The sequence below is a fragment of the Pelobates fuscus genome, chromosome 7, assembly GCF_036172605.1.
Source record: "Pelobates fuscus isolate aPelFus1 chromosome 7, aPelFus1.pri, whole genome shotgun sequence".
Taxonomy (NCBI): Eukaryota; Metazoa; Chordata; class Amphibia; order Anura; family Pelobatidae; genus Pelobates; species Pelobates fuscus.
The window spans coordinates 85,712,079-85,735,831 of NC_086323.1; the positions used below are offsets into that span (position 1 = coordinate 85,712,079).

Consider the following 23,753-nt stretch of genomic DNA (forward strand, 5'->3'; position numbering starts at 1 on the left):
AGTGCTGTGGGTAGAACACAAACCCTAATGTACACTAATGTTCATGCAGGCTCATTCAAAGTGGCACTTAGTGGGGATTTGAGCTTTTCATAGTTTATTGGACCTTTGGAATGTAATGAAATATAATATTATTGAAATTCAAAAGGTGCAACCATTGCCAGCTATGCATGCATTAATATTAATATAACTTTTTTTTTTATATTTGTGAATGAAGGTATTCCGGTAAACCGTTACTTTCAGCAAGAGTTTCCCAGTCTGCAGGCAGCTGGGGACCAGGAGAAGACTACAAAAGAGAAGGATGCAGTGGATGACAGCCATGGGCCTGGACTCAGCTTGCGCCCTCAAAGTGCGTCTGCATTTAATTTTATTGGTTCACTTGAGATGATGTGGAAGATTTGTTCTGTTTGGAGGATGTCACACTTGTTCTCTAAGCCAGGCGTGCTTGGAGAATAAGATACAAGAATAAGACATAAGTACAGTAATTGAAAGATAAGTCAGAAGCAACCAGGAATTCACAACCCACATATTTTTCTAGTTGTACCAAGAATATGGTGTTCTGTTCAGTTGCGGCCATTCAGGTAGACATCATGAGGCCCCTCTGTGTAAACAGAATATCACCTCTCTTGTACAGTCAGGAATCAATGTCACAGCAGTGCCAAAAGCATGATTGTTTTGAAAATGGCCTTATACCTCTTTGGGGCCCCACTCTTTCCAATAAGTAGCTTTACAAAATTATATTCATAAAAATATCAGGAAGTATTTATTTGCGAGGGTAGTGGATGCATGGAATAGCCTTCCAGCTGAAGTGGTAGAGGTTAACACAGTAAAGGAGTTTTAACCCCTTAAGGACCAAACTTCTGGAATAAAAAGGAATCATGACATGTCACACATGTCATGTGTCCTTAAGGGGTTAAGCATGCGTGGGATAGGCATAAGGCTATCCTAGCTATAAGATAAGGCCAGGGACTAATAAAAGTATTTCGAAAATTGGGCAGACTAGATAGGCCGAATGGTTCTGATCTGCTGTCACATTCTGTTTCTATGCTTCTTTATTTTCTGGTGACTAGTGTCCCTTTAAATAAATGTTATATTACCCAATGCTGTGGCTAAGAATCAAAGGCTATTTACAATGTGGCAATTTCCTTTTTATAATTTAATGCTAGTCTAGCTGTTTGCTATTTTTGATTTAAATCTGCAGCAGAGTGTTAATTATCGAAAAGGGTAGATAATTATCCATGAATGCCCATTTTTTAAATTGTCCACAATACACAAACCAGGAAGTGGTTGAATCTACTAAACGTTATCCTGTCCGTGCTTTAAGAAAGTGCTTGTGATGTCATTGTCTGATTTGAGTTAAATCCGTTCACTTTTTAAAATATAATACACATGTGAGTAGATGATCCGTGTTCCTTTAATGAGTTCTGATAAATTCTCTTTACAGCTGATGTGGCCAGCTGGCGGGAAGGTGGAGGAAGAAACCTTGGTACTCCTTTGACTCCCTCTGAACAAGAGAATGGCACTTCAGTTATAGAAGATGCTGATCCGGGAAAGTCCAGTGATAAAAGAGAAAACAGGCCAAGTCATGGCACAGCTCCGCAGCTTAAATTAAATGGGCAACAGCCTGGTTTACCCCCTCAGTACAGAGGGATAATACCAAATTTAGCTGGAAATGTAAGTTTAATGAGTGAGGTAATTTGATGTTGAGTCATTAGTACATTTGGTGAATGATATAGAATCTTGCCTGCTGCTTTACCATCTGTGATTTTTGTGAAGTCCTATGCATTTTATTGAATTTTTTTTAAATAAAAAAAAGGAAACCAATGTTGTGCCCCTGCACGAAGTGAGTATATATTGAGGCTCAATTTCCTGTAGCCATTGGAAATAGAACGTCAGCCCTGGCAAGTGTCATGAACCCTCTGCTGTGTGTGAGGATACTCCTGGTGGCAGCAACTTATTAAAGTGGTTCTGTCACTTTTAAGCTTATTATAACAGAATCTTTATGAAAAGCTCTTTTTGACAGTGTTGAAATTTCTTCAAACTTCCAGAACAATCGAGATACATGAGACAAAGTAGATGGACTACTTTGTCTTGTATAATTGGCAAAGGCCTTACTTTCTGCCACTATATCCATTCAGTAGTTGGTTGCAATTGGTGTGGAAAAGAGCATCATGGGTAACATTTTCTATGGAAGATCTTACGATCTTGCAGTATCCTCCATAGACACAGTTTTACTCTTGCTCAAGAGTAAAATGACCACAGCTCCTTGCAGATAAAATCTCCTCCAGGAGCAGAATGATGGTGGTATTAAGATATGATTGGGTAAGTATATCTCTCTTTCTACTTTCCCCTCTGCCAGCCCCACACAAACTGCATTTTCAGCAAAGACCACAAAGTAATACAAGTGATAGTGTCACTTTATCATTGGCTGCTCAGCTGATAATCACTATGATCATTCACTTTAAGATCATCATCATCATCTACATGATCCTATTTTGCGTTGTTTTTTCTTCATGTTGTGTTGTATCACTTGTAAAGCAGTTAAGACTTCAAATGTGAAATCCACAGGCAGCTGCGCAAGACTGCACCCACCTAGTATACTCTTTGACTTGGTCATTGGAAAATCTTTGACTATGCAAACTATTCATTATTAGGCAGGGAAAGGACTGGTATGGCATGTAGATAGAGTATAAATGATTAAGGAACTACATAAATAAAGCAGGTAGACAATACATGAACATTCTAATCACATACAGTACTGTCTTTCCACAGATGTTCGCTGCCTACCCAAGACTGCCGTTTCCCCCTCTTCAGCAGCCAACCAGATATCCTGCCCCTGCAGAATCCAACAGGTAGAAAAGACCTTTAACAATATGAAAATTCCTTTTGGCTCTAGATGATGGCTTACATTGCTTATTTTTCAGTTTTTTTGGTTTTTTATTGCAGAAACAGCAATTTTTTCTTTGCCTGGTTAACTTTTATTTAGTGACTGTCATATTAAACTCAGGGGCAGTACTCTCTGCACCAGCATTAACCACTTTGCACTAGAGTTTTTCTTTTGTACTTGATGCTAAAGGACATGCAAAAACATCTTGAGGCTCCGTCTGTCCACTTAGATATATTCTACTGCCATGTCCAGGAACAACTTGAACTAATGTAAAATAAAAACGAGAATTTTGCTTACAATTTTATTATCACACTGTATAATGAATCTGCCTACTTTTTAAAGCTTCAATTGATAGATCCATTTTTTTTCCAGGAATGCCAGAACAAGACCACCACAGTCATGGGTCACTGGAGGTGTTGAACGTCCTAGTATCATTAGTGCTAATGAGCTGAAAGAGCTGGACAGCTTAGACACCGAAGCAGATGAGGGCTGGGCAGGTAAGCATATATCCAGAAACTCTGTATGCCCTGGCTGTGCCTGGACCGAAAATGATTGTATTGATAAACTGGTTTGCATTTGTTAATGTTTGTTGATAAACATGACACTACATTGTCACTTTAATTTGTATTTATGGTGCTGCTGCTGCAACTGTAAACATGATGGTGAAAACTGTAGTTTTTTTTTTTTTTTTTTTACTTTAATTTTTTTATTTGTCCTTTGCGAGGGACATGGTCCTGAGTGATTTTAAATGCAACACCTCAGAAATTGCAGCTTCTGAAACAGCATTGCTTCTGGATGGCAATCAGATACAACACTCTTTAGTTATTTGCTTTCTGTTTAATTATCAATATTGTCCCTCTTTGTTTTCAAATTTCTGCCAATTAAGTTAGTACTGTACAAGGAAGGATACATCTTTTCACAGAATTATTAGATGTCATATGAGTGAGCAGATATATGCATAACAGCATAGTTCCCGGAGATCCCCGGTTTCCACAATATGCTCCAGGTCGCTATACACACATTTTGGAGTCCTGACTTACTGTACATGTTTTTGTTTTAATTTTTGAATATTCAAAGTACCATAACGGTTACAGTGTACTATAGTAGATATAGTACCGCTCTTGGGTTTGTAGAGTGTACCTACTTCTTTCAGAAAGCAGATAGCTTTCTTCCTGAACCACTACAGCACATTACAAGGACATGCATAATTTTGAGTCAACTGTCTCATTCAAAAGCTTTCACTTTGACTGTAGGCTGAAACAAATAGGTCAATATGGATATGCGTCTTTTTTTTTTTTTTTACCTGCTTCTTCTTTCTTGTACTTTCCACACCCACTCCAGGAGGGACGCTGATCAGTGTCCTATTCCTAGTATTACTGGAAAAGTGCATCGGGCACACCATATAGATGTGCAATTGGAAAAGCTCTTTACTTTGCAACATTCTGACAAGGGAAAAGCGGGAGTCTGTGATTATGCAGAGCAGGCTTCGAATTTGTTTTTTTCTCTCCTGCTACTGCACAATGATGCCCTGCTTCTGTCATTAGTGGACTTGTCTGAATCTAAAGTGGGTTGGGGGGTGCTGAAGAATCTCTCCTAGTTGTGCCCATTAATGCAATCTGACATTTAATAGTAAGTTTATAAAAACATTTTATTAAATACTTTTAAAACGTTTCCTTGCTTTAAGTTTGCATATTTGTTTAAATGTGTTTGCTGGTTTAAAACAATAATTGTCACCTGATTCATGTTTTCTTATTTGATCTCAACGTATGGTGTTTTTGTTCCTTCTACAATTTGTAGGAGCTCAAAGTGAAGTGGATTATACGGAACAGCTGAACTTCAGTGATGATGACGAACAGTCTTCCAGTCACAAAGATAAAACTGAGAGCAGGTAAATCTACCTTGTGTCTTTGGCTCTTTCCTAGCTATTTTGCCTACTTCCTTTTTAAAGTATGGCTGACCAGTTTTTGTGTTGTACATTGGCTTACTCTAAGCAATACAACTATGTAGAATTTCTGCACATAGGTACTGCCTCTTTTTTTATAACATTAGTTGAGTGTGCTAGGGGCAGGTTAACATAATTCTCTTGGCGAATTGGCTCCATCCAGGTTGGCATAAATTTACATTGATGGATGGCGATACCTGATGTTGGGTAAGAGCCATGGTTGAACTCCAAACTATAAACAAGCTATAGTGGAGCCCCTTTAACAATAAGTAAACTGTATAATTTGACTCTTAATTTTTTTTTTTAATTTACTCCTACTTTACTTAGGGATGAAAGGATTGCCAAAACTGAGCAAATTCAAGAAAAGACAAATGAAGACACAGAAGGTCAAACCCACAAAGAAACAGATGAGCGATTGGTCACTACTTCTCCTGCAGCTTCGGGTCCAAAAGCACTACTAGGCAAAGCTCCTTCTCTTGATACCCAGGTTTGTTTGCTTAACTAAGCGATATTTATACTAGTCAATTATGTTCTTTGGGCCTTCATATAAGACATTAAGGCTTAGCACACCACCTAGTACAGCAATGGTAAATGTTGGAATTTCAAATCTTGCTATTCTTTACAATGGTAACGTGCTACCTAATTATACCATGTCATTAAATACAATTTCACCAAACCTTTGATTGGACCTTTAGAATTAAGGCTCCTCTATAACACAATTGTCATTTAAAGGAGCACTATAGTGCAAGGAAAACAAACTTTTTCCTGGCACTTTAGGGTTATTGGTTCCACCCCCTCGGAGCCCACCTCCCGCTGGGATGAAGGGGTTAAAACCCCTTAATCCAGCACCGGGCTCTCTCTGCGCTGGTGTCCTCTCCTCCCCCTGCCGACGTCTGCTCCGAAGTGGAGCCAAATGCAGATGCGCGGTCATAGGTGTGCACACATTCAAACCGCCATAGGAAAGCATTGCTCAATGCTTTCCTATGGCTGTCCAGCGTGAGTTCAGTGCGATATTTTTTTTTTTTTTCACAGTGAGAATGGTGGAAGCGGCCTCTAGTGGCTTGATTAACCCTCAATGTAAACATAGCAGTTTCTCTGAAACTGACATGTTTTTAGCTGCAGGGTTAAAACTAGGTTGTCCTGGCACCCAGACCACTTCATTGAGCTAAAGTGGTCCTTTAAGTTTATGCTGTAATTAAAATTTCTGACTTTTTCTGTTTAGAATTCAGCAGATGACACAGATTTGTCATTAATATTTTATTTCTTCTCTTCCTCCAATAGGACAGGCGTCAAATGCCACCACCTCTCTTGGCTCTTGATAAAGGAATTCCACCCTTGCTGCATACGAAAAATGCACCTCCACAGGTTTGGTTATAGAATGCTCATCTGGGATTTTATTGTGCTTACATCTTCCTATCAGGGATAGAGGATAAAAGTAAATTTTTTTTATTTTTTATTTTTTTTGCAATAGACTCTTAATGGAACACTCCAAGCACCATAACCGCTACAGCCCAGTAACGGTTGCTAGAGTGTCAAACCAGAAAATCCATTAAAGCTCCAAAGAGCTAATTTTACATTTCTCTGTGAACATGCAACTAGTGGCAGTCAGACAGAATGACTCCTAGAGGCTCTACTTAAGACCTTAGAATTTTTTTTTTTTTAACATTTAGAAGGATTGGATATAGTGCTTTACTATGCCAAACAACCAATTGGCGGAATTTGGCAATTGTCATGGATACACCGTGGGCCTGCAATGCTTAAGGTCCTTTTTTGAGGATCCGGTATCTTAAAATGCAAAACTCTTAACATCAAAAAATTATAAATTAAATCAGTCTGGTTCAGTGTATAGTCTTCGTTTAAAAACTTCATTGGATGATTTTCATTGAGCGTTAAATATAGTAAAATTAGCACCTATTATAAAATCCTCTTCAGATAAAGAAATAATGGGACAATGTATTGGTAATTAATGTGTGCAGTATAGTATTTGTTTCCCTAAAGGGGCACCCACATATGTAGGGTGCACTGTGTAGCCTTTTTTACAGTGAATTCTGCTGGGTCTGTTTAATCGAAACCAGTGTGGTTTTTATTTTATATATATATATACATTTATTTTCTTGGTTTTCCCCAGCACTCTACTCAAGGACGCCAAGTTGCTGCAAGTAGACCGGGTGCTTTACCATCACGCCCCAGTGAGGATGAAGTGTGGAAGCAAAGACGTAGTAGGCAGCCAGAAGTTTCAGCTGCAGTGGAGAGAGCACGTAAGAGGCGCGAAGAAGAGGAACGCAGGATGGAAGAGCAGAGAAAAGCTGCATGTGCTGAGAAATTAAAGCGCTTGGAAGAAAAGCTTGCAGCTTCATCTGCATCTGCTGCATCTTCTGAGAAACCTTCATCTGAGAAACCTCCTGAGGAGAAAGCAACTCCTGAAGATTTACCTGCTGAATCTATGCCTGAAGAGGAGAAAACTCCTAGTGAGATTGAGGAACATATAAAAGAAGTAGAGCCTGACAGAATAGAGTCACCTGTACAACTAGATGCTAAACAAGAAGAAGAAGCAGCAGCTATTCATATTGAAGAACAATTGCCTTCTCAAGACTGTGGAGGTGTCGCTGTTTTGGAAGAGAAATCATCAGATATAGGTATCTTTTTATAATTTGTCGCTTAATCATGGATATTTTTTGTAAGCATGGAGCATGTTGTTGCAAATGTTTTTACAAATATATTTTAAACCAATGGTGTTTATGATCAGTATTTTAAATTGTTTTTCTTTTAATTTCACAGATGAAGTCCCACACTTTGACAGGCGAGAGAGCACTTCAAGTGAAACTGAGAACTCCACAGTACCAATTCCGCTCCCTACCACTGTCTCTATCCTTCAGCCCCCTTCAATTCCTCCACCCACGACACCTCTCCCACCCCCCGCTTCTCCAATACCAGCACCTGTGCTGACCCACGAGAATGAGTCGGACCCAGGTACCCAACAGCGTCCCTCAGTATCCTCTGGATATTCAAAGCAGTTCCAGAAATCTCTGCCCCCGAGATTTCAGAGACAACAGGTAAAAGTTGCACTTCAAAGGTAGTTTTGAAGAGTATCTTAAATAGAGAACATGATTTGCAAACCGCACATATTTAAAAGCTTTCCTTAAAGGAACACTATAGGGTCAGGAACACAAACAAGTATTCCTGACCATATAGTGTTAAAACCACCATCTCTCCCCCCTGGACCTCTCATGCCTCCCTAAATATAGTAACATTTTACTTATATTCAAGTCTGGTGCTGCTTGCTTTGTCCTTGTTTCCTTTTGACCTGCCTGATGACATCATCAGAAGTGGTGGTCTGAGCCAATCACAATGTTTCCCCCTAGGACTGGCTTAAACTGTCAAAGAGGCAGATCAGGGGCAGAGCCAGCACAATTCAAACACAGCCCTGGCCGATCAGCATCTCTTCATAGAGATGAACTGAATCAATGCATCTCTATTGGAAGGTTCAGTGTCTGCATGCAGAGGGAGGAGATACTGATATGTTGTGATGCATTTTGGGCAGCCATGACCTAGAAAGGATCTCTAACAAGCCATCTGAGGAGTGGCCAGTGAAGATATCACTAGGCTGTAATGTATTAAGAGGAAAAGGAGGGTTGCACTCAGAGTTTCACACAGGGTGCACTGAGCATGGGTCAGCAAACCTCATATAATCTGTATAAATGAAGACAAATCTCAGGCACTCAGTGATTTCTTCATGGCAATAAACTGCCTTGAAGAAATCACAATGAATGCCTGAGATTTTTTTTTTTTTTTCATTTAGGCTGTAATGTAAACACTGCATTTTCTCTGAAAAGACAGTGTTTACAGCAAAAAGCCTGATGGTAATTATTCTACTCACTAGAACAAATTCAATAAGCTGTAGTTGTTCTGGTGACTATAGTATCCCTTTAAATTTTGTGCAGATTTATTACTGCTACATGTTGCACTCTAATAACATTTATTAGTATAGATTCTTGTTAAGTTACATTTGACCAGTGAGAAACGCTTTATATATAGTAATATGGGCTGAAAAATTACTCAAGTTCAATCTTTCATACCTTTAATTCTGCTGTTGATCCAAAAGGCGGAAAACTAAATAGGAAACCTTTCCAATGTCACAAAATGCTTGTTGGATCAACACCCTGTTCCATATTAACTATATATCCTTTTATTTATTTTTCCCCCAAAAAATATCATTTTTAACTTTGAATGCCATGTTATTCTCACTGTAAATAATTATTGGCCGTGTTTATTTGTGATCTTTATCATATTCACTGAAAGATACCCAACATAAATAAGTTCAGTGTGCTAGCCTTTCTTAATTACTAAAATTCTCGATTCTCCTTATTAATTTTGAAGTCCTCATTTTTTTTTTTTTTAGTTCCGTAATAACCTCCTTTAAAACAAATGTTCAACATTGCACCACATATTTAAATTCAGGTTTTATAATTGATTTGTAGACTCAAATTAAAGTGAAAAAATGTACTTAACTGAAATTGCTCCCATACACATTAAATACACCATATATCACAAAGATACATGGTGTATTAAATGTAAAATATAAATATTTACTCACTTTTTCTTCCATTCTAGTGCAACTTCATGCAACACCCACATTTTGGCCACCACCGCTCCACCTGGAGTCCTTTTTCATTTGTCTGCTTGGGATGAATCCCCAAGCAGTACAAATCTTGTCTGTGACTTGCAAACTAGCCAGCATGCTGATGTGTGAACGGAGTTGGGTCACTCCATTCCTCGACTCCATTGCCAGTGTACGAAGTTCCAGCTAGGGAGTTTCCATAGCAACCACAGTGCATGCGCTGTGGTTGCTTTGGGTAAAGAGCAGAGGGACCTCCTGTGGGGGGGGGTCTTTTTTACTCTCCCTTGTAGGTCAATTCCCTAGTGCTTCTCATTTATATTTTTTCCCTTAATGCAATAATTTGTAGAGTAAAATAAGTTTGCCTTACTCTAAATAATATTGCTTTTATATACATTCAATCTCATATGCCACTTGATTGATCAGAGCTACAATTTATCCATACCCATCTGTTTAGAATTAAAATCCTACTTACACTGGATTAACTAATGATGTTTTGTGTCATCTGCAAACCCTTACAGGTACATTTAATGCCAACTGCAAGTTCATTAATAAAGAGAAGTTGACTATGTAACATGTGTTGACCATTGGATAATGTTGGACTATAGCTCCCATTATCTGAATTATACATGGAGAAAGCCTTGTTTTCACTGCCATAGAAAGGCTGTGCTACCAAATAGTGTCATTCAATGGAATTTGGGGTTTGTAAGTGATGCTTAATCACTGCTATAGTAAAACACTTGATACATGAAGTAATGTGAAACTCAGTCCTGAATTCATACATTTTAGGAGCAGATGAAGCAGCAGCAGTGGCAACAGCAGCAGCAAGGAGTTATTTCTCAGAATACTCAGTCACAGCCATCTAGTAGTCCCGTACCACCTCCTCAACACAGGCCACTTTATCAGCCCTTGGGACCACATCCTCCACATTTAACTTCTATGGCCTTTGACCCTCGTTGGTTAATGATGCAACCTTACATGGATCCCCGTATGATGTCTGGACGTCCTGCAATGGATATTCCTCCAATTCACCCTGGTAAGCTAAAATCCATATTGGTTAGTTTATTAATTTTCGAGCAATGCAACTGTAAAAGTGTAATGTTATGTATTAGTCCTCATGTTTTTAAAACCTACCATATTTATTCACAGGAATGATAGCAACCAAGCCAATCATTAGACGTGAACCCACTGAGGGCCTGTCAGCTGCCTCTGAACCTTACGAGCACATAGCTCGGCCTGTTAGAGACCATGGTGTTCCACTCTCAGAACCCCGTATAATGTGGGGAGCCGAGCCTTATCCACATCAAGACACTCCGCAGGTTACAACAAAAGCACCAGAAGAAGCTGAAGATTACAGGTAGGCTACTCCCTAAACTGTTAAAATACAGTTGTTGGGGGGAGGGGGCAGGACTCGGGAGATGAAGTTGTTATAGTGCCTACAGTGTTAATTTTGCTGAAATGTGTCAATTGTGTGTAAAACCTAATGTGATTTACAGAAGTGCATGTTTTACATAGTTCTATTTTCCCTTTATTTTAAGTTTTTAACACCTGTTGAGCACATTTTAATAACTGTTTAGCTTCACTTTCAGTTAGTCAGTCTAAAAATAAGTTTTGGTTAATGTTATTTATTTTCTCTTTAAAGATCTGAAGGTCCTGTGGAGCAGGACGTTGTCTCTGAAACCTATGCGATAGAACATAACCAATTTGACCAACAACCCAAAACTGAATTTTACCCCAGACCTCGAGAGACAGAACTTCATAGTACACCAACCCGGCCACCAGAGCCTGCTCCACTAATCCAGCCTGAAGAGCAAGAAACGGCAGTTTCTAGGTTTGATCAGCCAGAAAAGCATGCCTGTTTAGAAGATAATACAACTCAGATTGACATGCAACCTGTCTTGACTAGGAGTCTTTCTACCGAGTCTTCACACACCATTAAACAGGAAGAAAGGAGATCAGATGCAGTGCAGTTGAACTGTAAAGTTTCTATTAGGCCACCTGAACCAGCAAAAGAAATAGTGGAGGAAAAAGCAAGGAAGGACATTTTCCAGAACCCAAAGCCATCAGAGGTCTCTAGAATAGATAAGCCTTTTAAATCAAAATCTGAAACTAGGTGGGGTCCCAGGCATGGATCTAGAGGCAGAGATGAAGGCAGTGATAGACCTGTGAGAAGGTCTGGTCCAATTAAAAAGCCTATTCTCAGGGATATGAAAGAGGAAAGGGAACTAAGGAGAGAAAAGGAAGAAGAAAGGTTTGGTCATGAGAAGCATATAAAATCAGAAAAAGTGGAAAGAAAATCTCCTCCAATTCTGCCTGTTCCTGGTCCTCCTGTATTGGTCAACAAGACTGAGCAAGATAAACTAATTCCAGAAGCTTTGGTACCCAAAATATCACAAGCAACCACGTTGCATTCAGAAAAATCTCCTGAAAGACCTGAGCCCATGCCACCACAACATGTAGTCCAACCAGCTCCAGTCAATCAACCAAGTAAAGAGGACAAGATTATACGAATAGTCAACAAGGAACATCCTTCTGACAAACCCAAGCCAGATTTAAGGCCACCACTCTCCTCCCAGCCTCCACCAGGGACAGTACCACATAGACGAGAGCCTTTTTTACCCCCTAGGGCTTACAGAAAAGAAGCCAGAGACAGAGACTGGTTTCCTGATCAAGGATATAGAGGCAGAGGCCGTGGAGAATATTATTCCAGAGGAAGAAGTTATAGGGGTTCTTATGGTGGACGTGGACGAGGCGGCAGAGGGCAGAGTCGGGATTATCCACACTATAGAGACACCAAACCACGAACTGAGCAAGTTCCACCTGGAGCCATGAGACGTAGGGAAGAAAGTGAAACCCGCAGTGAGAGTTCAGATTTTGAGGTAGTACCAAAGAGGCGTAGACAACGTGGCTCTGAAACTGACTCAGATAGTGAAGGCAGAGAGAGTGCAAGCGACACCCCTCTATCTGACAAGGAGAGTTCCACCAGGAGTAAACCTCATAGAGATGAACGAGCAGAAGGAAAAAGGGCACCAAAGTCTGTTTCAGCAGTCAAGTCTGAGCCTGGGGTATCTAGATCTGATGTTAAGATTCAAGAAAGGCCATTTTCAAGAGATGAGGACTCCAAAACAAAGCCTGGCTTCCTTCCTAAAGGTGAACCATCAAGAAGAGGCAGGGGTGCTGGTGGTTTCCGTCGTGGAGGTAGAGAACCTGGAATGCGTCCAACTCGACCCCCTCCACCAAGGAGATCTGGATATCGTGATAATCAATGGATTCCTAGACAACAGGAGTCTAGACCACACCTACCACCTAGAATGGATGAAGTGGAAAATAGACATAATCAGGATTACCAAGCTCTTCCTTCAGGAGAGAAGAGGCCTCCACTGAAATTTGAGAGGAAGTTTGATCCAGCTAGAGAGAGACCCAGAAGGCAAAGGCCTACTCGACCACCTAGACAAGATAAGCCTCCTAGGTTCAGGCGTTTAAAAGAACGAGAAAGGGAGGATGCTGGCAAGACAGAAGCTACCAGTGCCACCAATCAAACAGTGCCTGCATCAAAAATAGTGCATGAGGTTCCTTCAGATTTTTCCGGTAATAAAACCCCAGATTTATCTAATCATAACTCCTCGGACCAGGCCAATGAGGAATGGGAAACTGCCTCAGAAAGCAGTGATTTCAACGAGAGAAGGGAAAGAGATGAGAGGAAAGCAGCCACATCCATGAATACCCAGTCTCCTGCACCAACCAAGGTATCAGATGGTTTGGCCCAATCTCCACCTAAAAGAGAGAGTGCAAAAAGGAGCTTTTCCAGTCAGCGACCTGGCATGGATCGTCAGAACCGTCGTAATACTGGTGCTCCCAAACCTGGTAGACATTATTCAGGGCCCAGAGGTGATAGGCGAAGTGGAACTTCTTTACAGAGGGGGAAAAGAGGGTAAGTGCTTTTTAATTCCTTAGCTTTGAATGCAAGATTTTCCAAATAGATTTCAAGGTTCATATGAACTTTTGCTACTCCTGCTACTTGGCTAATGGGGTTTGTAGTCCAAACATATGCTGACAATCTTAGGCTAGGTGTTTTGCCACACATGCACAGTAGCCTCTCAGTGTTTTCCTATGGGAAAGGTTTGGATTGGCTGAGATCATAAAGACTGATAATCTCAGCCATGAAGGCAGGGCCAGCCATGGCGATGGAGAAAAAGTAGGTAAAATCACCTTTTCAATGCAACCTGAGGGGGCCCAGGGACCTAAATAGCCACTCCAGGAATATAGTGTTAAAAATACGAACACATTATATAGTGTTCCTTTAATTTTATCTTTAGTGTGCATTAGATTGCTAAGCTCTCCCTGTACATTTATTTTGGTTGGGTTTTTTTTGAGTATAAATCGATGCAGCTACTTTTCTTTAATGTAGTTACTGAGCTGATTTCAGCTGCTGGGCAATTTTACTATAATTTTTTTTCCCCTGTGTGAGCATGCTGGACAATCTATACAAGCCAGAGGTTAGACAGTATTTTTCATACATGTTTACAGTAGAGTGCTGTAAGCTTATCTGGGCAACTGAGCGATTTCAAATATTCTCTATGGCTGATCGCACTATGTGGTTTTTGGTAGCCTTCTGCTTTTCTTCTCTTTTAGTATCTTTAATAATTGAATGCAGTTGAACGATAGCCACCTCTATTCGGGAAACAAGCTGTTTTCTACTTTGTTATAGCTAAACTTACAAAGCTTGGATATATTGAAGCGTTCAGAATAATGTTTTAACCCCTTAAGGACGGTGGGCGTGCTATTCCGTCCTTGGGGGCCCGGCTCTAAACGCTGGCGGGCGGCATAGCACGTCCCCGCCGTCCTATGTACTTACCCGGTCGCCGGCGATAGCAGTGGAGGTATTCACCAGGGAATCTCCCTTCTGCTGTTCCGGCCGTCCTGGGCCATGTGATAGTGAGGTCCTTCCAAGGACCTCACAATCATATGGACGGCATAGCCGTCCACAGCAGTGCCAGCCAGGGGAGTGCCTGTAATTACAGGTAGTCCCCCTGCTGCCTGTAAAATGTAAAAAAAAAAAAAAAAAAAGTTTAAAATAAAATTATATATACTTAGATCATATATTTGATGATATAATTGTGATACGTTTTACTGTTTTGAAACACTAATATTTGTGTTCATCAAAGTCTTCCGAGTATAACCGTACCCCCCATTTGCAATACCTTGGGTTGTCTACCTTTGTAAATGGTATGCCATCATGGAGGTAATTCTTATTACTGGGCTACCATACGGTCTCAAAGGCAACGTAACCAATCTGGCGAATTTCAATGTGAAAAAAATGAAAAATTTTACATGCTATATTTGACCCTGTAACTTCCCAAAACACCATAAAACCTGTACGTAGGGGGTACTGTTTTACACGTCAGATCGCTGAATGCAAATGTGTATTTTATTGCAGTGAAAGCAAACCGTTTTATGACATTCACAGTTAGAATGTCACATAGAACTAAAAAATTTTTATTTCAATTCTTTTCTCCCATTTTTAAAAATATTTTATTCATGTTAAATTGTTTTATACCTAAATATGTTATGTTAAATGAAAGCCCTGTTTCCCCTGAATAAAATTATATATAATAAGTGTGGGTGCACATAATATGAAAGGTGAATTATGCCCGAATAGACAAATAGCGCAATTTCAAGTTTTTGTTTACGTTTTGTTATGATCACGTCGTGTACATTTGGCTCAGTCCTTAAGGGGTTAAAGTGACGGTCAGGTGACTGTTTTTTTTTTGTTGTTGTTTTTTTTTTTTATAATCAGTTTGTTTAAATGGCTCTAGCTTACATGTAATGTACAAGTTTCTTTCTGGTGTTGCAGTCAAGAACATTTGACCCCTTATTTTACCATATTATCTTATAGTAGCTCTGTATTTGAAAAGTTTCTTTTAACCCCTTAAGGACTGAGCCAAATGTACAAGTTGTGAACAAAACGTAAACAAAACCTGGCATTTGCGCTATGTCTGTCCAACCGTAATTCACCTCTTTCATATTAAATGCACCCCCCCCTTATTATATAATTTTATTCAGGGGAAACAGGGCTTTCATTTAATATCAAATATTTAGCTATGAAACATAATTTAATATGAAAAAAAATAAGAGAAAATAAGAAATGTTGTTGTTTTTTTTTTAGTTCTACATGACATTTTAACTGTCAATGTCATAATACTGTTTGCTTTTACTGCAATAAAATACACATATATTTGTATTCAGCAAAGTCTCACGTGTAAAACAGTACCCCCTATGTACAGGTTTTATGGTGTTTTGGGAAGTTACAGGGTCAAATATAGCACGTTACATTTGAAATTGAAATTCGCCAGATTGATTACGTTGCCTTTGAGACTGTATAGTAGCCCAGGAATTAAATTTACACCCATAATGGCATACCATTTGCAATAGTAGACAACCCAAGGTATTGCAAATGGGGTATGTCCAGTCTTTTGTAGTAGCCATTTGGTCACAAACACTGGCCAAAGTTAGCGTTGGTATTTGTTTGTGTGAAAAATGCAAATAAACGCCAATTTTGGCCAGTGTTTGATTAAGTGGCTACTAAAAAGACTGGATTTACCCCATTTGCAATACCTTGGGTTGTCTACTATTGCAAATTGTATGCCATCATAGGGGTTATTTTCATTCTTGGGCTACCATAGGGTCACAAAGGCAACGTAAAAATCTGGCGAATTTTAATGTGAAAAAAAATGAAACACAAGCCTTATATTTGACGCTGTAACTTTTGAAAACTCCATAAAACCTGTACATGAGGGGTACTGTTGTACTCTGGAGACTTCGCTGAACACAAATATTTGTGTTTCAAAACAGTAAAAAGTATTGCAGCAATAATATCGTCCGTGTAAGTGCTGTTTGTGCGTAAAAAATGCAAAAACCGTCACTTTTACTGGCAATATCATCGTTGTAATACATTTTACTGTTTTGAAACACTAATATTTGTGTTCAGCGAAGTGTCCCGAGTAAAACTGTACCCCCCCATGTACAGGTTTTATGGTGTCTTGGAAAGTTATATGGTTAAATATAGTGCTAGCAAATTAAATCCCCTATACTTTCGGCATGGTTTGCCAGGCAGGTCCCGCTAATTGTAATTAATTAGGATAACTAATTATGTAAAAATATTACTTAAATATGTGTGTGTGTGTGTGTATATATATATATATATATATATATATGTGTGTGTGTGTGTATATGTGCGTGTGTGTGTATATGTGCGTGTGTATATATATATATATATATATATATATATATATATATATATATATATATATATATAAAATTGTATTTATATTTAGTGATATATACGTATATATTTATGTATATAGATATATATTCGTTCTGTGTATTTTGATATAAATATATATATTATCACAATACCGTTAGAACGAAATAACACACATCTATATATTTTTTAATTATTTATTTTATTTAATTTTTTTACAGATTTTTTTTATATTATATATAAATATATAACAATAATTATATATATATTTAACCAGTATCAGTCTACATGTAATTTTATATTAATATATATTATTAAAATAAACCTAGACTGTGTGTGTGTGTGTGTATATATGTATATGTATAATTTTTTTTTTTTTTTACACTGATTTTACTTTTTTTTTTTTAAATTTGATTTCAGCCAGCAGGGGGACTAACTGTCATTACATTTAGTCCTCCTGCTGGCAATGCCTGAGCCAGCTATCCTGGCCATGTGATTGTGAGGTCCTCGCAAGGAACTCACTCTCACATGGCCGGGGGGCTGCTGGAGGGCAGACGTGCCGCGGGGGGCTCCCTGGGAGTCCCGGCGACCGGGTAAGTAAAAAAAAAAAAAAAAAAACGGACGTTTAGAGCCGCTTAAAAAAGGACGTAATTGTACGCCCTCCGGTCTTAGAGGGTTAAAGGAACACTATAAAGTCAGTAATACAAATGTGTATTCCTAACCTTACAGCGTTAAAAATATTAAGGTGGCCGGTCCCCCTTGAAGCTGTAAACGTCTGAGAGTCCAACACTGCACTGGCAAATCAGTATTTCTTCATATAGATGCATTGTATTAAAGGGACACTGTAGGCACCCAAACCAGTTCAGCTAATTTAAGTGGTCTGGGTGCTGTGTCCCTTTTGCACCTAGTGCTGCAATGTTTACATTGCAGCACTAAGTCCACCTTCGGTGGCTGTCTATCACTACCACTAAGTCTGCCCTGAGTGGCTGTCTACCACTAGAGGGCTTTCTGAATCGAAACAGACTTTTGGTCTGTTACATGACGCTGGACGTCCTCACGCTCTGCATGAGGACCTCCAGCGTCTGTCCCCCCAGATAGTGTCCCTTTAAACTAATACCGATGATTAGACATCAAATATTGATGACCTCAGAATGCAAACTATTCCATGGTTTCCAATGTGTTTAATGATAAAAGGTCAAAATCAAATGGAACTGTCTTAAAATTATGCGAAATAATCAACTAATGCATATCTATAGCCAGTTGCATTTTCTGTATAGGACTGGTTGCCTAGAGTTTATATATGTTAATAAGGAAGCAAAACTATAATTTAACATTTTCACCAAATGCTAATTTTGAAATACCTTTTCCGTTATTTAAATATTTTCTAATGTAACTTTTGTTTAATTTTTAAATAGTCTTTGTTCATCTCTTTTGGGAAAAATAAATTAAGATTATTTTCTTTCAGACAAATTGACGACCAAACCCAAACTTCAGTACCTATGGATTCTAGTGTCAACAGTAATTCTCATCACTATCACTACCACTCTTACCAACACTCTGAAGATGTTGGGGGTGCATCAGGCCAACAAAGGGGGGGATTCAAGGAATCAGCTGGCAGAAAGAAAGATGACACTAAGACGGTTGTCAAGAAGACTAAAGAAAAAGTGGATGCCTTATCACAATTTGACCTTAACAACTATGCAAGTATGTTGCTTTGTAATATGTATCAAACATGACTTGATTAAAAAATATTATGTAAATGCCACTGTTCATTTAGCTCTACAATCACATACACTATATGGGTAATGCTCACCTACTGTCCTGTTGTATCATAGTTTTACACCTAAAAAGAGCACTCCAGAAACCATAACCACTACATCCCACTGTAGCTTTAATGGTGGCAGGAGTGCATTGTCTCGTTTCTATAGTAAGTAGCCAGACCACTTAAAAACAGTTTGAAAGGTTAATTTGTGTGAAACAATCTGCACAGTTCTGCTTCTAGCTCTATAATTGATCTAGAGCTCAAAATTTCCACTAGCTAGTGGCGTCTGAGAATTTAGCACTGGCAAGTAGAAATTAATCCCTGGTGTGTTTGCCATGGACTCGGCAGTCTTCCAGTGGCTAATAACTTTCTTAAAGGACCACTGTAGTGCCCTGAGGGTGCACCCACCCTCAGGGTCCCACTCCCGTGGCACTGAAAGGAGAGGAAGGGGTTAATCCCTTACCTTTTTTCCAGCGCCAGGCTCCCTCGGCGCTGGGGACTCAACCTCCCTCTTCTAACATCCCTGGCTGAATGTGCATGCACGGCAAGAGCCGCACGCGCATTCTGCCAGTCCATATGGACGCTAGCGTCTTCTCACTGTGAAAATCACAGTGAGAAGCGCAGAAGTGCCTCTAGCGGTTGTCAATGAGTCACTAGAGGCTGGATTAACCCATTTGTAAACATAGCAATTTCTCTGAAACTGCTATGTTTACAGCAGAAAGGGTTAAACCTAGCTGGACCTGGCACCCAGACCACTTCATTAAGCTAAAGTGGTCTGGGTGCCTGTAGTGGTCCTTTAAGGTTAAATCTTATTGTGATGGTTAATTTTGTCTGCGTTATTGTAAGTATGCTGCCTTTTGATATGAATATATTTGACAACCCTTTTCCAGAATGTAAATGATCTGTGTAGTGACTGCCTAATTCCATTTCAGGTGTTGTGATTATTGATGACCATCCTGAAGTAACAACCCTTGAAGACTCACAGTCCAATCTCAATGATGGTTTCACAGAAGTGGTCTCTAAAAAGCAGCAGAAGCGCCTGCAAGACGAAGTGCGCAGAAAGAAAGAAGAGCAAACGGTACAGGTATAAACGAAAATGGGTGCTTGACCGTTCCAAGCAAAGTACCAATAACTGAAAAATGTATTTGGGGGATGGTGAGGTTGGGGGCGGGTGACACTCATTTTGTTTTTTGTTGAATTTGCAGTATTTTCATAGAAAGTAATATACAAAAGTCACCCCTGGGGTATGGAAGCATTTGTGTAAAACAGAAAATGTGCATCACTTAGAGCTGCTTGGATCACTACAAGCTACAGTCCCAGTATCATCAGACAGATAAAAAAAAAACGGGACTGTATGGTGTTTCATGTTTAATTGCATAGGTGGCAACTGTGATCTGCCTTCTTTGGTTCAGGCTATGTATAATTTGGATCAGTAACTTCAGTGCTTAAAGGAACACACTCTACGGCCTAAATGCAAAAAAAACTAGAATGCTATTTAATATATATATATATATATATATATATATATATATATATATATATATATATATATATATATATACACACACATATATACACACACCAATGAAGACATCCATGCATTAACTTGTCCATTGGGGGTATATCTAAAACCGCTATCAGGTCTCATCTGCTGCTTTTGCAAGTCTACCCCTCCTGAGCACGCCTAGATTTTCTATGGCTGTCCAATCAGACTTTCCAATGCAGCTCAATGAGAAGTCTTTACTTGTCTGCCTCTTCAGTCCCAAGGGGTGTAACAAGTTCAATTTAGAAAAGTGCCAGTTTCTACTGAAACCTGTGCTTATTGTAAAAGAAATAGAGGACACACTCATCACACATAAGCAAGCTAAAGTGCATAAGGCATTTGGCGTTTTCCTTCAAGGCAATGCTTACTCCTTTACTACATGTGCTGGTGAGTGATGTGTTTATTAACTTACCTGACTGTGAGCATGTTAGAAACTTTTTAGTTTTTTGTTTTTCAGGTCTGGAACAAAAAGGGGTCAGGTGAGAAAGGGAGAGGTCAGAATTCCAAACTTCCTCCCAGATTTGTGAAGAAGCAGCAGCAGCAAGCAGCAGCACTGCAAGCACAGTCCTCTGTGATATCTACTCCACTGAATACTGCCCCGCCTACTGCATCTGCACCAGCTACAAATCAGTCTCCATCTGTACAATCCCAGACCTCTGCAAGCACGGCCACAAATGGCTCAGAATTTACTGGACCTGTCAAAGCTCCACTACCTTCACAGCCACCGAGCACTCTTGGTACAGAGTTGTGGGAAAATAAGATGGCTGCTACAAATGTTCCAAATGATATATCTAAGAAATGTATGTATCTAATTTAACCCTAGTTAAAAGAAAATTAAACTTGTGCATAAAACAGTTTGCAATGTGTAGCGTTCCTGAATAAGGAAATAAAATACATTAGAAGCAGTGCTAGAAATAGGAAGGACTTTGTCCTGTTTAGATAAAATAGGAACTGGGGAAAAAAAGTATAATTAACATAACATTCTCCTGCCTCTTTCTATTTCAGTGGGTATAAGTCCTCCTCAACCACCATCCTCCAGTGCATGGAATAAACCTCTTACAGGATTTGTGCCAACTACAAGTGAGGTAATATATCTAAGACTTGCCACTACTACCCTCACAGGGTTGTTTCCCTAAAAGTGAATTTCAAATTTAAATTCTAACCGCAATGCTTTCAGTTCAACTGCTCTGCTCTTAGAAATTCAGTTAGAATTCAAATTTTATCAAATAACCCTGTCAGATTTTGTTGGTACAATTAGAACTGATTGATCCTGATTTGTTTTTCTCTCTCTCTCTCTCCACATTAGTCTTCAAAGAATGGTCAAGATGCTACCGTAGACTTGGCTATGGAAGCTATACAGTTTGGAGCCCCGGTATCAAGTAGTAGTGACAATGAAGCTGCACCTTCTCTCTCAGAAAAAAACATGGATTCTTTTCCTGAACCCAAGGAACAGAGGCAGAAGCAGCCTCGTGCTGGCCCCATTAAAACCCAAAAGGTAATAAATGTGACCTACTTTAATTTATAGTTTCACAATGTTTCTTTCCTAGCTCAGTATCTCACTGTTCTGGAACTGCAATGCACCTGATTTTGTGAGCGTCTTAAAGCTGTACTTCAGGCTTTCTGTAATCTGGAATTCTCTGTTACATTGCTAGTTTGCTGTAACGAACTGCCAAACTGAACTATCGGACAGCCATTTACATGTAAACTTTTTAGGTTTACATAATCGTGTGTGTATATTTCTGTGTGTATAGTGTTTCTGATTGTGATTGTGCAGGGCTAAGCTTATAACAACTATTGATAACTTCTAATGCATTTCAAAAAATGCTATTTTTAAAATTATAGGGTATACCAAAAGCATATGAGAACTGCACATTCATAGTTAAGTACATTTTGCTATTCAAGATGCACTACACTTCTCACCAAACTAGACTTAACAATATAGAGAAGAGTTAGATTTAATATTTTAGCACTAGGGATAAATTTAATAAGCATTTACTTGGCTATGAAGACATTATTCAGAAGATATTCCTGTTTCCAAAGATCCCAGATCTCAGTCTAATTCCAAACAAAGAATATAAACCTGGGCCCATTGGTAAAGAGCGATCTTTAAAGAACCGTAAAGTAAAAGAGGTGCAGCAGGCAGAGCCAGAGATTCAGGAGAAACAGATTCCAGCAGCTGTACGAACTCCAGAACCTGCACCATCAAAGGAGGTTAAAGCAGTGGCAGAGGTGAACTCTGAAATCAGCAGCATGCTGTCAGTCTCTGCAGCGGAGTTTGGTGCTACAACAAAGGTAGATTTCCACAAAACCTTTAATGAACAAAAAAAACAACAAATATAGTACTGGAACTGCTTTTCAACAACCTGACTTGACTGTTGTCATATTTGTTTGTTTGTCCCAGGAATCTGTAACTGATTATACCAGCCCATCCAGTGCCCTTCCAAATGCAGCATCTTCTGGCAGCAGTAAAATGGAATCTACTTTGGTTCCAAATGTAAGTTTGTTTTCTATTTCCTATTGCTTGTGTTTGAGTTATAAAACTCAAGAAAGGATCATTTGTTCTTACCAGAGCTTTGTTTAACGTTACCTGACACTAGAGAGGGGGTTGCTTTTTCTACAAGTCCACACCCAGATGGATTGTCTTGTTTTTAAGTACATCTACTGGTAGAAGAGTGAAAGATATGCTTACACCATGGAACTCCTTCCTTTGCCATTGGTTTTTATTTATTTTTTGGTCATGTAAAGGGAAGATAGCAGGTATCTTTCAGGTTGCTATGGAACTAACTCATTCGATTATGCCAGTTTTCCTTTGGGGGAAAAAATGCAGTTACCTTTTTGAAATGTGATGCGTGAAACCTGCCTTTCAGGTACCTTTGCCCCATGCTCTACCCCTGCCCAGGCGGGAAACTCTTCAGCAGAGCTCAAGCCTAACTCCTGTGTCTCCTGCTACTGTTGACCTCACTCTTAAGGTATGTTCAGTGGCACATTTTAGGGGGTAGAGATAGGCAATGTTCATTATATGTTTAAGAGTCTTAAAAATCATGTCCTGCACTAACAGGGATCAAAATTTCCACCCTCGACCAGATATTGTCGAGTAGAAATTCACCCCTGGTTAGTGTGCCATGTTTTAGGGCTGGCTAATAGTGTAAGACTTCAAATATTGAGCCCTGAATTAATATAGCCAGTACTAGTTTCTAAAATGGCTTTTACTATATTAGTATTTTTGCAGTTAAAGTGTTTGACTTCTGCCTTATAATGCCACATAATGTGAATGCGCATACACTTCTTAAAACATTATATGAAAATTTACCTTCTGCCAAGTTGTAAGCATATCAGATATTCATGAGATTAGTTTGTACAAAGTCTTTTAATGTCTTCAGGATTTGGCATGGAAACAATGTATTTAGACTGGAAGAAAGGAGCTTTAGTTAAAAGCAAAGGAGAGGGTAAGAGAGAACAAAAATGATGTGGAATTCTCTTCGCGAAGAAGTGATTTTATCAGTGTCTGTACAGCGACTGGATGAATTATTGCAAAAACATAATATTTAATGTTTGATAACTGCTCATTGATACAAGGAGAAATCTGGCTGCCCTTCTGGGTTTTGGTTTTTCCTAATTTGTTGCAAAATTGGAGGCACTTCAAACTGGATTTTTGTTGCTTTTTTCATCAACATTAGAAACAGATGTGAGAGGCTAAACTTGTTGGACACAAGTTTTTTGTTTGTTTTTTTTGTATTTACTTTGAG

The 23,753-nt window shown here is 39.1% G+C and overlaps 1 protein-coding gene across 3 annotated transcripts in view; it reads left to right on the forward strand.

Moving 5' to 3' along the window:
• Positions 1-23,753, forward strand: part of PRRC2C (proline rich coiled-coil 2C) — a 52,882-nt gene that overhangs the window by 12,608 nt on the left and 16,521 nt on the right. For 2 of the 3 annotated variants that reach the window (XM_063426163.1, XM_063426165.1), the window contains exons 5-24: positions 215-346; positions 1,442-1,671; positions 2,770-2,849; positions 3,257-3,381; positions 4,682-4,772; positions 5,154-5,313; positions 6,108-6,191; positions 6,955-7,462; positions 7,605-7,879; positions 10,231-10,477; positions 10,591-10,798; positions 11,084-13,372; positions 18,168-18,406; positions 19,397-19,548; positions 20,465-20,807; positions 21,013-21,092; positions 21,314-21,502; positions 22,048-22,299; positions 22,409-22,501; positions 22,875-22,976. In XM_063426163.1, the coding sequence (XP_063282233.1) occupies positions 215-346; positions 1,442-1,671; positions 2,770-2,849; positions 3,257-3,381; positions 4,682-4,772; positions 5,154-5,313; positions 6,108-6,191; positions 6,955-7,462; positions 7,605-7,879; positions 10,231-10,477; positions 10,591-10,798; positions 11,084-13,372; positions 18,168-18,406; positions 19,397-19,548; positions 20,465-20,807; positions 21,013-21,092; positions 21,314-21,502; positions 22,048-22,299; positions 22,409-22,501; positions 22,875-22,976 (5,879 nt within the window). The remainder of the gene's footprint in view (positions 1-214; positions 347-1,441; positions 1,672-2,769; positions 2,850-3,256; positions 3,382-4,681; positions 4,773-5,153; positions 5,314-6,107; positions 6,192-6,954; positions 7,463-7,604; positions 7,880-10,230; positions 10,478-10,590; positions 10,799-11,083; positions 13,373-18,167; positions 18,407-19,396; positions 19,549-20,464; positions 20,808-21,012; positions 21,093-21,313; positions 21,503-22,047; positions 22,300-22,408; positions 22,502-22,874; positions 22,977-23,753) is intronic. The other variant, XM_063426164.1, reaches the window with a different exon arrangement.